We start from the raw sequence: 15,970 nt of genomic DNA, 5'->3' as shown, positions 1-15,970 counted from the left end.
TAAGAACTTTCTCATTATTAGGGCAGTTAGAAGGAGTATACATAGACAGAGAGCATGAGTGTGAGTTGAATATAATGGGATGATTATCTAAAAAATAAAATTAATGGGTGAAAAAAAAGGGATGCACTGGGAGAAAGGGAAAGGGGAAGTTAGGCATGAAAGAGCTTTTACAGCAGATGGGCAGATGGGGTGGGGGGAGTGGTTCAACCTTACTTTCAACGGAATTGGCTCAAAGAGGGAATAACATACATACTCAGTTAGGTAGAAATCTATCTTATCCTATCTTATCCTAAATAAGTAGGAAGTGAAGTGCATAAGAGAAGAGGGGGGGGATAATGTAATAGAAGGGAGGGTAGATTAGGGGAGGGGGAAATCAAATGCAAAACACTTTTGAGGAGGGACAGGGTAAAAGAAGACAGAGAACAGAATAAACAGAGTGGAGGGATAGAATGGAGTGAAATACAGTTAGCAATAGTAACTGTGAAAAAATTTTTGAAGCAAGTTCTCTGATAAAGGCCTCATTTCTCAAACATATAGAGAACTGAGTCAAATTTATAAAAATAAGAGCCATTCCCCAATTGATAAATAATCAAAAGATATGATCAGTTTTCAGATGAAGTAATCAAAGCTATCTATAGCCATATGAAAAACTACTCTAACTCACTATTGAATGGGGAAATGCAAATTAAAACAATTCTGAGGTAATACCTCATGCCTATTAGATTGTCTAATAAGACAGAAAAAGAAAATAACATGGAGAGGATATGGAAAAATTGAGACATTAATGGACTGTTGGTGGAGCTGTGAACTGATTCAATCATTCTGGAGAGCAATTTGAAACCATACCCAAAGGTCTATAAAACCATGAATATCCTTTGACTCAGCAATAGCAGTACTAGGTCTGTAGCCCGAAGAGATAAAAAACAAAAAGGAAAAGGACTTATATGTACAAAATATTTATAGCAGCTCTTTTAGTGGTGGTAAAGAATTGGAAATTGAGGTGATACTCATCAATTGAGGAATGGCTGAACAAATTGTGGTATATGATTGTGATTGAATACTATTGTGTGATAAGAAACAATGAGCAGGATGAAAGACTTACATGAATTATGCAAAGTGAAATGAGCAGAACCAGGAGAACATTGTACACAGTAATAGCAATATGATCAATTGTGATTATTCTTCTATTATTCTCAACAATGCAATGAGCCAAGACAATTCTGAAAGACTTATGATGAAAAATGCTATCCATTTCCAGAGAAAGAACTGAAGGAATCTGAATGCATATCAAAGCATATTCATTTTGCTTTATTTATTTTTTGTGGAATATATGTTTTTCCATAACATGACTAATATGGAAATATGTTTTGCATGACTGCACATATATAACATATCAGATTGCCTGCCTTCTCAATGAGGGGGCACAGGAGAGAGGGAAAGAATTTGTAACTCAAAAATTTTAAAAATAAATGGCAAAAATAGTTTTTCTATGCAATTGGGGAAAAATAAAATATTAAATAAAAAAGAGATCAGTGGCAGCTTTGGAGAAAGAAGCTTTAATTGTGTGATGATAACATTGGAAGCCAGTTAGCAAATAGTTGAGACATGAGGGACACGAGAGGAAGGGGAGATAGGTTTTTAAAGGAGTTTAGTGGAGAAAGAGAGGAAAAATATAGAATGATAGATCAAGGGAATAGAGCCTAATGTAGGTTTGTTTAAGAATAAGGGAGACTTGGTTATGTTTATAGGTGACAGGGTAGGAACAAGTAATTAGGGAAAGTTTAGAAAGAGGGGGGATGATTACAGGAATGTTTTGCTGGAAATGTTGGAAAGGAATGGGATAAAGGATAAAAGGGTTGGCTTTTGTGAGGAGGGGCCAGACAACCTCTTTATTAGAAACTTGCATAGTGGAGGAGAAAACGAGGGTGATGTCAAGTGATTCTGAGATATAGATAAAAGGTATGATGGAGCTCATAGTAAATGGCCTTTATTTTCTCAGTAAAGTATGTGGGAAGATCCTCAGCTGAAAGAGTGCGGAGAGAGGTGGGGGGGGGAGGCTTGAGGGCAGATGAGAAGGTTTGGAACAGAGAATCAATTAGGGAAGAGTAAAAACGATTGCCCAGTTGGGATTATATAATATATATCTGTAATTTACAGCTCCACCAACAGTTGTGTGACTTCTAGCTTTATTCAAAAGCTCATGAGTAGAAGTCGAGGAGGTGAATAATTGAGAGTTGGGGTTTGACAAGGCATGAGCCTGAGAGGACAAGTGGCAAAGGATTTGAGAATAGAGGACAGTGTGGGACTGAGAGTGGGAAGGGAAAGGAAAGGAAGAGGAGGGAAAAAACTACAGAGGGCTCTTACCATAACCTAATATCATTCTAACTCTTCCATTTTCTCCCTCACATTAATCTTGACCTTATTTGGCATCACTAATATCTCCTAACCATACATATTGTCCCAACATCTATACCCAAGTCATAACCTTGTAATCTGCTGCTTTAACATTTTAATAGTTACTCTTCTAGGATTTCTTTCCAACCTGATCTTCAAATCTACATCTCTGGGTAACTGTCACTGTCTTTGCTTCTTCTCCAGGGCTGATGAAAGTTAATAGGAAAAATTATAAAACCAAATTAATTTTACCCACCAGAAATTTATTTTATACTACCTCAGTTGTGTTTTTCTACTATTTAACAATACCTCTACCTCTATTGACTTCCTATCTCACATAATCACAGAATGTCATAGTTAGAAGGTATTCTGAAACCATCTAGTATATCTCATGTCTAAACATGAATCCCCTCTATACCTCCTCTGTCAAGTGGTTACCCAGCTTAAAAACTTTCAAAGAGCTGAAATCCATGGCCTACAAAGGCAGCCTTTTCCATTTCCTTCTATTGAGCCAAAATCTGATTCTCTTCTACTTCTACCTATTTGTGGAAGGAATGATATCTACCAAGTTCTCTATCCTGTAATATAGTCTGGGTTTTTCCTCCTAAAAGGCAAGAAAGTGGTCCCCAGGACATGGTTGGCCTACAGGACTAAACAAGGTTCAAGTTTTTGATGGCTTCCTTGTCCCTTACAGGGGTGGGGAACCTGTGGCCTCGAAGCCACATGTGGCCTACTAGGTTCTTGGGTGCAGCCGTTTGACTGAGTCCAAGTTTTATTGAATAAATCCTTTTTATTAAAGGTATTTGTTCTGTGAAGTTTGGATTCAGTCAAAGGGCTGCACTTGAGGACCTGGAGGGTCACATGTGGCCTTGAAACTACAGGTTCCCCACCCCTGCCTTTCATATCCTTGACATGAAAAAGGTCATCCTATGAGGAATTAGTGCCCCTCAAATTTGGCAGATGTATTACTACCATCTAGTCAATACATCCCACCGACCATACCTGTTTCTGGGTCTACAAAGAAAAAAAGGCTACGTCTACCTGAACCAGTGCTGCATCCTCACTGAGCATCCATTCTATCCTGTGGCCATGTAAACCAACTTTTGTTAAATGTTAAATGGCCTATAAGCAGCATTAATCCTAGTTCTTCCTTCTCTAAGCTAAGCAAAATAAGTCTGGTCTCTCATTCACAGCCTACAAATACTTGAAGACAATTATCCTGTCCCCACACCCAAGCCCTCTCTTTTTATGTTAAATATCCCATGTTCCTTCAATATAAAATAATCTTAAGACTTTTCATCATCCTAGTCAAAATCCTCTGCTGCTCTTAAGCTTTTGATAGCCGTATCTAAAATATGGTACCCAGAGATTTTGTAGTACTTCACTCATTCTCCATAATCTTTCAAAGATGACTTACAGTAACTCAGCAATCACATCAGTCATTTCTTTCACTACTCTGTATTCTATCCTGGCTAATCAAGATCAAGTAGGCTTAAAATCTCTAGTAGTCTTTTTGTTGTTGTTGTTGTTGTTGTTGTTATCCTGTCCTTTTGGTTACAAAGATTGTTCTTCTTGTAAAGGAAAATATATGCAAAATAAGAATTGAGTAGTTATGTCTTCATTCCATCATGAATTACCTCTGTGTTCTTATACTAAGCAAGGTATCCTTTTGAATCCTCCTATTTCTCCATATATGTATACCTTAATTATTTGCTGTTGTTAAACATAACTGACTATCTTAATATTTTTCAATGTATACTCACTTCTTTAGCTTCAGGGTCACCATACTTTTTTGGCCCAATTCCTACCACTCCTGCTCTGATTCCTTTCCTGTCTTTTCGTCTTCTTTACAAATTTCATAAAGCATCTTAAAGTTCCCAAATATCTGGCCCTTGGTCCTCAGGTCCAACTTAAACTATCACTTCTATGAAAATTTCTCCCAAATCCATATCTCTAGTGTTAACCTTTCTTCTGACTTCCAGACTCACATGTTCAAAGGCCTTCAGGAAACTTTTATCTGGATTCCTCACCAGTATTTTGACTTCATTATGTCTAAAATCTTGTTTATTATCTTTTCTCTTAGATCTGTTTCTCCTTCTGACACCACTTTTTCTGCCTGTGAAAATGCTATTGACCCATTCTCTTATGTTTGAAACCTGGAAGTTATCTTTGACTCTTTTCTCCTTAACTTCTTATATCCAAACATTTGCCAAATATTCTTAATTCAATGTCAGCATCTCAAGGTCATCAGCCTATTGTGTGAAGATTTCATCCTTTTCAGTTTTTTGAAAACAACAATTTGCTTCTCTAATATTGTGGCACCTCTCCCATTCTCCATAGTTCATCAAAGATCACTGATGGCAACCCAGCAATCATAACTGCCCCCTTTCAGCAGATTCTAAGCTTACTAAGTATGAATTACGATACATTTCCTCTGAAACTCAACTCAAGCTCCACTCTTAACACACTCAATTAGCATAGTAATGTTCTTCTTCTTTCCCTTCCCATTTTTCCTCTTTCATATTACTTTCAAGGCTCATCTGAGGTGATACTCATCCAGAAATTTTCCCTGACTAGTCTAGTACAAAATGATCTTTTCTTTCTCTGAATTCCTATGTCATTTACAGTCTAGGCTTCATATTCTAGCACCAGTTTATATACTGTCTTTTTGCCTGGTGTTGTGGCACACACCTGTAGTCTTATTGCTTGGGAGGCTGATGCTGGTGAATCACTTGAGTGTGGGAGTTCTGAACTACAATAGGGATACAGTCAATCAGGTGTCCACACCAAGTCCAGCACTAATATTATGAGCCCTGGGGACCAGAGGGACACCAGGCTGCCTAAAGAGAGGTATCACATGTAATTTATTTCAGTATAATAAATTTATTAAAATGTTTGATTATCCCGATTAAGGTAATTTGAAGAGATCAGAATCCCAATGTGTGACTTATTGTTCATTGTTTGCCTACAATCATACATACACATATATATGTATATATGTATGTGTGTGCATGTATACATATAAAATAAATTGCCTATAAAGGAATAAAATCTTTGAATTATATATTAGCATACAAAATATAATTTCTTATTTAAAATATTAAATTCAGCATGACTATAAAGGCCCCTTTGAAAAACATCCTCTATCCATTTACATAAGATTAGTCTATTATATTTATTAAATATGAATATTTATTCTGGAAGCATTATTTATTGGCATGTAATATTAACTGCTTGAAGCAGAAGGATGATGGCTATACCTTCTTTTGTTGGTCAAAGTAGAAAAAATTAACAAGTATGATAATTGGCATAACTTCCAAAAATATATAGTTATAGCTGAAATTGACATCCTGGAATTAACTAACTCTCCAGGGCAAAGAAGAAAGCTTTTTCCCCCCAACACAGACTCTAACTGGAATTCTTTCATTTAAACATGCCAATTAGGGAATCATGTCACATTATCTACTTATCTGCAAGCACTTAGAAGACTTAGACTGCCAAGAATCATAAACTTATTGTGACCATATACATATTTTTGCCCATTAAGAGGTACAATACACAAAACTATAGAACTTGAAATGTTATAAACTAAGCATTTTTCCTTTTCTAATAGTCAATGAACATTTAGTAAATGCCTATTATGTGCTAGGCACTGCACTAGGCACTGGGGATACAAAAGAGGTAAAAGATAGCTCTTACCTTCAAGAAGCCCCCAATCTAGTAAAGGAAACAACAAATAAACAAATATGTACAAATAAGTTAGATATAGGATACATAGAAAATAATAGTAGAGGGAAGGTACAAGAATTAAGAAGGGTTGGGAAAGGCTTCCTGTAGAAGATAGGATTTTAGTTGGAACTTGGAAGCCAGAGAAGTTAGCAAATAGAAATGATAAAGGAGAGCATTCCAGGCATAGGGGACAGTCAGAGAAAATGCCTGGATCCAAGAGATGGAGTGTCTTGTTCATGGAATGGCATGGAGACCAGTGTTAACAGATGGAAGAGTATATGGTGGGGAGTTAAGTGTAAGAAGACAAGAAAAATAGGAGTGAGGGAGTGCTAGGTTGTGAAGGGCTTTGCAACAAAGAATTTTGTATTTGATCCTGGAGGTAATAGGGAGCCATTGGAGTTTATTGAGTAGAGAGGTGACAAGGTTGGACCCGAGCTTTAGGAAAATCACTTTGGCAGTTGAATGGAGGATGGATTGGAGTGGGAAGAAACTAGAGGCAGCAGACACATCAGCAGGCTATTGCAGTAGTCCAAACATGGGATGATGGTTGCCCGCACCAGAAAGTTGGCAGTAGCAGAGGAGAGAAGGTTGGAGGGAGAATGGGAGGAACATCATGGAGAGAAGTTGCAAAGGTGAGATCTACAGGTCTTGGCAACAACTTGGGTATGGGAGTGTGAGATAGTGAAGAGTCAGGGTTATACTTAGGTTGCAAGCTATAAGAAAGTTGGCAATGGAGAGGTTTGGGGGAACGATAGTGAGTTCAGTTTGGAACATGCTGAGTTTAAAATGTCTCCTGGACATCCATTTAGAGTTTGAATTCAATGTCTGAAAGGCAGTTAGAGATGTGAGATTAGAGATCAGCAGAAAGATTGGGGAAGGATAAGTGTATTTGAGAATTTTAATAATATAATTCTTACCTTCTATATTCTAGATATACTATTAGAATTCCTTTAATGATTTTCAAAAATAATTTTAGCTCCTCAGAGAAAAGTCCACTGAGATACTTCCTAAAATATTTAATATTTTTATATTTTTAAAAGAAATTAATTTTCACCTCTCACTTTGAATTATGCATCTTTCCTTGATTTCCCCATCTCTGATTGCACTGCCTAACACACTAGCTGGTATTAGCAGTTATACAACACTCTCTCCAATAGCCATCTCCTGTATTTTATTTCTGCTTTATATTTGGCATCAGCTAAAATAATCATGCCAACACCAGAGAAAAGTTATTTTCAGGAAATTATTTCACTGTCTTATTCATAGTCATTCTTTTTTCTTATTATGATTCAGCACTGCTGTTTTTTTTGCCTGAATGCATTTAAGTATTTAAGTATTAAGTATCTGGAGCTTCCTTTTAACTACCCCTGTATACCAGAATTCTGCTTTCTTTACTTGTGATTCAGTTATGTAAAACAGATTGAACATTCACAAAGAATTACAATAAAATTAATGTCCTTTCCTCCATAACCATCAATTGCCTCGTTCTCTCTTGAATAACAGGAAAAAGAAAAAAATAATTATATAAATATAGCACAAGTGCTCCTAAGCAAACACCAGGATAAATGTTGAAAATTCAGGCTCTTTTTCTGTCACTGCCTCCTTTCTTTCTCCTCCCCTTTGAACTAAATTGTTCCAAATATTAATTTGCAATATCTATTTTTCTTTAATTTACATACTATATTTTCCATGTAGGAGCAACAACATTGCTTTATGGGGTAAAGTCACTTATTAAAGACCTCTTTAAGGCATATTTAAATTTGCAAAACATTGGTGGGGCATGCTGCAAGTGAGCTAAAAGATGAAAGAAAATTTTATTGTTCTATTTCTCATATATTACTATGTATTATAATTATTTGTAAATGTTTTAACACCATATTGGACTATAAGACATGAAAAAAGCACTGTGACTTAAATAAACCTTACATCTCCCACCAATACCTAGTTCAGTTCTTTGGACACAATAGGTACTTCATAAATGTTTGTCCAATTTCAAATTATAATTGAATATGTACTCGTTATACACAATATTCCATTTTTAAATGGGTATTTCTTCTAACCACCGGCAATTACTTTTGTACCAACATTTTTATTATCTAAAACGGTTCACTTGAATGAGAAGAATTCATTCTGATCATATCAATGATTATACATCATTAATAATCAACAATACATTTTTTATGAGTGAATAATAAATACCCTCAGATGATGTCAAGAGAAATTACTATACAATGTGCCATCATGATTTCCCAATAAATTTGGGGAAATGACACCAAAGAAAGGGGAACTGACTAAAAATTTCCCATTCTCCCTACTGCCTTCACTCTCCTATCTGAGAGCCTTTTCAGATCAACAAACTAAGGTCTCCTGCTTCAGTCTGCATAGGTTAGTTATAGACCAGCCTTAGAGTCATAGAATACAAGACTGGAAGGGATCTCAGAGATCACCTAATTCAATCCTTTCACTTTTCTTTCTCTGTTCAAGAAGCATAAATCTACACAGTGAATAAAAGACTGGGCTTTTTGAATCAGTCTCAGCAAGCAAATTGAGCAGCCATGATTTTTTTTTTTTTTGTGAAGGAATTGAAAACAAGATTCTCTCTCTTTGTAGACGATATTACAGTGGACAGGTAAGAGCCTCTAGTTTCATTTAAGTAGGATCCTTTTATGTAATGGCATTTTCTTGCTGTTGAAGAAAGTAGCTTCTCCTGAATCTGAAAAATGAGAAGGACAGAGGCTGGAAGCTAATGAAATCTTCAGACTAAACTCCGTGCAAAAATCTTTCACAAAAGAATAGTTTTGCATCATGCATTGTCTAAATGCTCAAAGCTTAATCAAATGCTACCTCACCTTTTTCATCAGTTCACAACTCACCTTGTTAGTTTGGGTTGGTTAAAATACTTCTCTGAGATCTATGGAAATGTACATGAATATTTAATAAAAATCAGGCTGATCAATTCTTTTGTATCACATGCCTAATTGATTATAATTGGACACCAAGAGGAAATGCATCTTTAAGGAATAAACTACCCTATCTATTTGCATCTTTTTTCCTTTTCTCCAAAGATAATTTATTAAGGAAATGAAAAGTTTAAAGAAAGAAAGGATGGAGAATGGTACTCTACTATTCCTCTGACAGAAAGGAAAACTGGCAACTATGAAAGTTAGGAGTATAATTTCAAATATCCTATATTGGGTAGCTAGAAATAGTAGCAGTTCCCTCCCTTTAGAATGGATTTTCTAAAAACAGCATAAGAACAAGTGAAGAAAAGGGGATTAATGAACATAAAGAAATGTTTTCCACTATATTACCTCTATGTAATAATATTAGAAATAATGCATCACTTTAACGTTTGTAAAGTGCTTTATAAATATTATCTCAGTTTATGTCCACTAGGAGCCAATTTTACAAGAATAAAAATCTTACTTGAAAAAGCATACACCAAATAGGACAAATTATTACTTGTGTTCACCTTAAGAATGAAAATGTTAATGGTGGCAAAAAAGCTATTCTACTTTCTCATTTAGTTCAAAAGAATTCTTAAACTGATAAACAGATATATTGAGATAATATTCTTCGTTACCTAAAACAGAGGTAGCATCATTTAAAACTACTTACTATAGAAAAGGTCTTCATGCTACCTAAATACCTAATAACTATTTGTTATTCAGTTATTTCAGTCATGTCTAACTCTTCATGACCCTATTAGGGTTTTCTTGGCAAAGATACTAGAGTGGTTTACCATTTCCTTCTCCAACCTAATAACTATACCAATTTAGTTATCAGTCAGGTAGAACTTTTCAATTTATTTTCATGTCTACAATAAAAAGCAAATCCCCATTCCTTCAAGATAGTACCAAGTACACCAAGAAACACCCCACCAACATGCTGCTGAGATATAGACTCTAAATTTCTACAAAGAAAAACAGGGGGAAAACATTTCCAATATGAAATTGTGGTTTATTCTAACTGCACAGGAAAACCAGTAGTTCCCCTGTCCCAGAACCAAAACTAAAGTGGAAATGGTCTGTTTTAATGGATAAGCATCTCCATCTCCTGGGCTTTTAGGACACTATAGCTAGGTACCATTCTATCAGGGTCAGTGGGATTTTAAAAATCAGTGGTATTATAATAAACAGCTGGAATTTCTTCAGTTCATCCCCAAAGGGCTATAAAATTGTGCATACCTTTTAACATAGCAATACTACTTCTAAGGCTGTATCACAAAGAGATCATAAAGATGGGAAAAGGACCCACATGTACAAAAATATTTATAGCAGTCCTTTCTGTAGTGGCAAAGAATTGGAAATTGAGGGGATGCCCATAAATTGGGGAATGGCTGAAGTTGTGGTACATGAACGTAATGGAATACTATTGTGTTCTAAGAAATGATGAGCAAGCAGACTTCAGAAAAGCCTGGAAAGACTTGTATGGACTGATGCTGAATGAAGTGAGCAGAACCAAGAGAACATTGTACATAGTAACAGCCACATTGTGCAATGACTAACTTTGATAGAACTTAGCTCTTTTCAGCATTGCAAGGATCTAAGACATCTCCAAAAGTCTCATGATGGAAAATGTTATCCACATCCAGAGAAAGAACTATGGAGTTTGAATGCAAATTGAAGCATACTATTTGCTCTTTTTTTCTTCTGTTTTGTTTCTTCTTTCTTATAATTCCTCCTCTTGGTTCTAGTTCTTCTTTAAAACATGACTAATGTGAAAATGTCTAATAGGAATGTATATGTACAGCCTGTATCAGATTGTATGCCATCGTGGAGAGGAAGGATAGAAAGGAGGGGGAGAAAATTTAAAACTCAAAAGTATATGGAGAGGCAGCTAGGTGGCTCAGTGGACAGACACCAGCCCTGGAGTCAGGAGGACCTGAGTTCAAATGCGGCCTCAGACACATAACATTCACTAGCTGTGTGACTCTGGGCAAGTCACTTAACCCCAACTGCCTAAAAAAAAAATTATGGAAGTGAATGCTGAAAACTAAAAATAAATAAATTTTAAAAATAAATAAATAAATTGAGGGATGGAACATGATGCACTTCTCAGATTGCCCATGGGGAAAAAAAAAAGACAAACTTCTTTAGTTCTGCACACCAGGCTTTCAGAGATTCAAAACTGTTGTTGATGACAAGCAACAGATAACTAATGAGCAAATAGTCCAATAGAGAAGACATAGTAAAAAGGGGAAAAAAATGTCTTTTGGAGAACAAAAGAAATATAGTCAAGGAAAAATTTGGTTTAATTCAATTGAACAATTTTCTAAAGTACTGATTGTGTATAGAGAACTCTGCTAACCACTGAGGAAGATGACATTTAAATAAAGCATGGAACTTATAGAGTAATAAGAGCAAATAGCACATACAGAGACATAAAACTAGTATGTGATTGGTGTGTGAAAGAAGAGTAAACAAAGTGCTATGTGAGATCCAAGTGGGAGGAAAATTATTACTAACTGGGAGAGGAAGTGATCAGAGAAGGCTTCTTAGAGAGAAGAGCAAATACGTCAGTGTGCTGAAAATGTATCCCTGAAACAAATGATCTGTGTGTGTGTATGTGCATATACATATATACATTATAGATTATGTATACAATACATATGTTAAAGCCAAGACTGGATGTCTAGTATTTTCAGAACCATTTTCTAATTTTTTAAAGTATTGATCAAAAACAAAATCTGGGATTCAAGATAAATATTTTAATTATGGTCTAACCTCTATAATTTTAACACCAAGAGAGGGTATTTCTGATTCAAAGGGAATAATTTTCAGTTTAGCACTTCTTCTAAAAGCCAAAAGGTCAATTTCTTTATCATAATTGAAATAAATAGAATACATACTAAATAGAAATCTATAGATTTTCAGACTGACAAAATATCCTTAAATTAAAATGCATGCATTTTCTTCAGGCAACTCTATGCAGAAATTTAAACAATTCTCCCATAGACAGAAGGTCTAGATCAGTTTTAATAAATATCCTAAAGCCATGGAACATGGTTATCCTGGAAAAGCAAGTTATATATTAGATTAAAAGATTCTGAAACTTAAAATGTTTCTTGGATGATTTCCAGAAAAGTATATAAAATATATCTATCTATCTAGATAGATAGATAGATAGATAGATAGATAGATAGATATTCAAAGCACTCAGTAGCTGAGCATTTATTGCCAACAATCATTCTTCTCTTCCTATCTATATAACAAATGCAGGATAAGCCAAGTACAAAAAAATTAGGTAACTCAATTTTCTACCAAGGGCAGTCCAATGCCAAAGTATCTGTGAGAGAATATTGGCACTCAAGTTTATATATTGTATATATATGAGTCATCACCTTGACGTTGTTTCATTTCAATGTTGTAATGAACTAAAATACCCGCTCCCCCCCCCCCACTTTTTTTTTTTACCATTGCCAAATAACAAAGAGTAATGGAACATTTATTTATTGGAGCATGAAGGGACCTTGGAAACATTATTTAATCCCAACTCTCAAATTTGCAAATAAGGAAATCTAGGCTTACCCAAGCTAGTTAGAGGCAGAAACAGAACCAGAATCCAGGCCTCCTGACTCCTAGTCTAGTGCTCTATCCCCTATAACCACGTTATCTTTAACTGCTATTTGGTTGTTCTCATAACTTACTCATGGGTTCTTAGGTTATTTTTATTATTAAGGAATCAGGATAAGCTGGATCTGTGCTGTTGCAGTTATTGCTTTTGTATTCTGTTCTTGATAACTGATGTCCAAAGCTTTGTCAAGATGTAGTTTTTTTTAGCATAAAAAATGACAAGATAATCATAAATAAAGCTATAAATTGCCAGTAACTGGGGCATCATCACCCACTGGAAATGTGGGCTTAGAGACTAGGAATGAGTCATAGTTGGCCAATTTAAAATGTGATACCTAGTCTTACTTCATTGTTTAGGCCACTGACAATTTATCTATACAATTGATCTCTAGGCTACCTAAAATTTTTATCATATGACCATATGCTAAAAAAAAAAACCATGTGGTAAAGAAGTCTTATGACTGTCAAAAAATTAATAAATGTTGCTTCCTGAGAAATAGAAAGGGTCAAATGCCTCCATGCTTGATAATTACAAAATAAAAAGTGGGAAAAATAGAAGAAAAATGATATCTTGGTATAGCAAAAACGACATTAGCTCTAAAATCAGAGGACCTGAGTTTGAATTCCACTTCAGATGCTTACTATGTATGTGACCTCGGAAAAATTACTTACTCTCCCAACGTCTCAGTTTCCTCATCTATAAAATGAGAAGATGAAGTAGATGACTTTTAAGGTTCTTTTAGACAATTGATCTAGGATCCTATGTGCATTTATAAAAAAGCTCTATATTTTCATGTTCAAAGAAGAATGTAACTCTCCTTAAAACTATCTATGCTTAAATCTTGTTATATAGTTTAACAACAAAGCATTAAAATGCTAAAACTAAGTTTTTATTATTATTCAAATTACTGCATACTATTTCACCTAGCATGCTCTTAGAGAAACTGATTATTTTTTTTTCTCTTGGTCAATTTCATTTGCTATTTCTATAGGGAATGAATTGTGCTGATAATTAATTCACTAGAATTTAGTGTAACTAATTGCACAGAAGAACCCTGGGTGATGCACAAAGGAAGGCATTGTTCCTTGCTGTTATGGAGCTTATGTAAGTCTAAAAGGAGAAAAACAGACTAACACAAATAACCTTAATGCACAGTATTACACAATAAACATATGAGAGGACTGCAAAACAAGTGCTTTGTGAGGTCTGAGAGGGAGAAAGTTGGTAAATGACAGAAAACATTACCAGAGTCAGTAAACTTCATTATTCGAATTAAGACAAATTCATTCTGCCCACCTTGGAATTGGAAGTGGACTCCAAGAAACATAGCCTGTTGCCAAATCCTTCAGCTGCCAAACATAATTTCTGCTGTTCTTTGTGGATGGTCGCAGTACATTGCAAAACCACTTCGTCATCCTGCCAAAAGGAAGAAGTAAGTGGCAAATGTTAGGTTGAACATGACTGTGCATTCTAGATCAGATCTGGAAGGATACAACTCAGATGCATTTTAAAAATCTAAGTTAAAAGCAACAGCAAGAACAAAAACAGAAGCAGTTCCCAGGGATTTATTAATTTATTGTAAGAAAGCTAACTTGATGTAGAATTTGCCATGCTAAAGCATTCGTCTTTTTCCCACATGATATCCTCTTCTTCCCAGGAGAAAACTGAGCAAATAACACCACAGACTAGGACTTTTTAAACATTATTAAAACAACAACAACATTACCAAGAAATTATGTCACATATCTCCTTAACATCAAATGCCATCACAATAGAATAGATTCTATGGGTGGGCAGATGCATCATTGTAAATCTAGTATTCAAAAAAACCTAACAGCAGTTAGGTGGCGCAGTGGATAGTGCACTGGCCCTGGAGTCAGGAGGACCTGAGTTCAAATCCAGCCTCAGACACATAACACTCACCAGCTGTGTGACTCTGGCCAAGTCACTTAACCCCATTGCCTAGCCAAAAAACAAACAAACAAACAAAAAAAAAAAACCAGATCAAGTGGAATAGTGTCTTCAGTACGTATGTAACCTTCCCTAGCAGATTTAAATGGATATATTCCTTAATTATTCTATGCCATTACAAGATAATGGATTCTCCAAAGATTAATTAAGCATGGTAGAGGTGGTATAATGGATAGAGTGTGTGGCCAGAAATCAGGAAGATTAATCTTCCTGAGTTAAAATCTGGCCTCAGACACTTACTAGCTGTGTGGCCCTGGGCAAGTCACTTAACCCTGTTTGCCTCAGCTTCCTCATCTGTAAAATGAGCTAAAGAAGGGAATCGCAAACTGCTCCAGTATCTTTGCTAAGAAAACTCCAAATGTGGTCAAGAAGAGTCAGACACAATTGAAGATGACTGAACAACAAAAGCAGTGGGGGAGAAATATTGTACAACCTCTTGTTACCATCATCAGGTAGTACCACTTACACATGTATAGGATTTTACAAAGCACTTGTGCATTATCTTATCCCATCCCTACAATAACCCTATGAGGAAGTCAAGACCCATATCCACTTTACCAAACAGGAAACTGAAGCATGAAGAGGACAAGTGACTTTCCTTGGGGACATGCAAATAAGTGGTAGTTTTGGGGCTAGAACTCAGGTTTTCAAATTTCTATGGTCCAGAGCTATGACATAATTGTGTTACTCAGTGCCATCAATGGTGAAAATTTAGGAAATGTTCTCATTATGGCATTTTACCTTGAGGGTTCAAAAGAAAAACCTGTAGGGTTAGATGACACAAGATGTCACATTCATCACTAGTTTTAATTAAGAGACATGAGAAGGGCAAAACAAACACATGCTTCTAGAAGTGGTAAGATGTGACCAGCCTTAAAAAGCACAATGCTGGCTGGTTAACCTAAAGAATATGATTATCCTTCTTTATTACCAAGAATCAATATATTATGCATGAAAAGCAATGGCACCTCTACTTATTTATTTTTATATTATTTAGGTAACAGCAACAATCAAAGAATGGTTCAACAGCTCCAGACTCAGGCATAGTCACATTCCTTGCAAATCACTTTAATATCTGCCTTTGGGAAAGCATTAATTCCTACCAAATTATTATTATTTTTAAATGGTCAACTTATGTAACAGCTTGCTGAAAATCTCAATGGCCAAGTGTTATGAACTATGACAGCTCGGTATCTTAGGAAATATAGTCTCCCCCCCTTCCCTTACTCATGTGTGCAGATACACACATGCATACACACACACACACACACACACACACACACACACACACACACACACA

At 35.6% G+C, this 15,970-nt stretch overlaps 1 protein-coding gene across 1 annotated transcript in view; it reads right to left on the bottom strand.

Annotated features, from left to right (window-relative positions):
• LOC114049459 (ryanodine receptor 2) overlaps positions 1-15,970 on the bottom strand; it is an 811,539-nt gene that overhangs the window by 581,785 nt on the left and 213,784 nt on the right. The window contains exon 2 of the mRNA XM_027870708.1: positions 13,996-14,115. Coding sequence (XP_027726509.1) covers positions 13,996-14,115 — 120 coding nt within the window. The remainder of the gene's footprint in view (positions 1-13,995; positions 14,116-15,970) is intronic.

The sequence above is a fragment of the Vombatus ursinus genome, unplaced genomic scaffold (assembly GCF_900497805.2).
Source record: "Vombatus ursinus unplaced genomic scaffold, bare-nosed wombat genome assembly UNPS02014798.1, whole genome shotgun sequence".
In the NCBI taxonomy this organism is placed as follows: Eukaryota; Metazoa; Chordata; class Mammalia; order Diprotodontia; family Vombatidae; genus Vombatus; species Vombatus ursinus.
The sequence above is the reverse complement of the archived record's forward strand: the minus strand, read 5'-3'. Positions and strand labels throughout refer to the sequence as shown.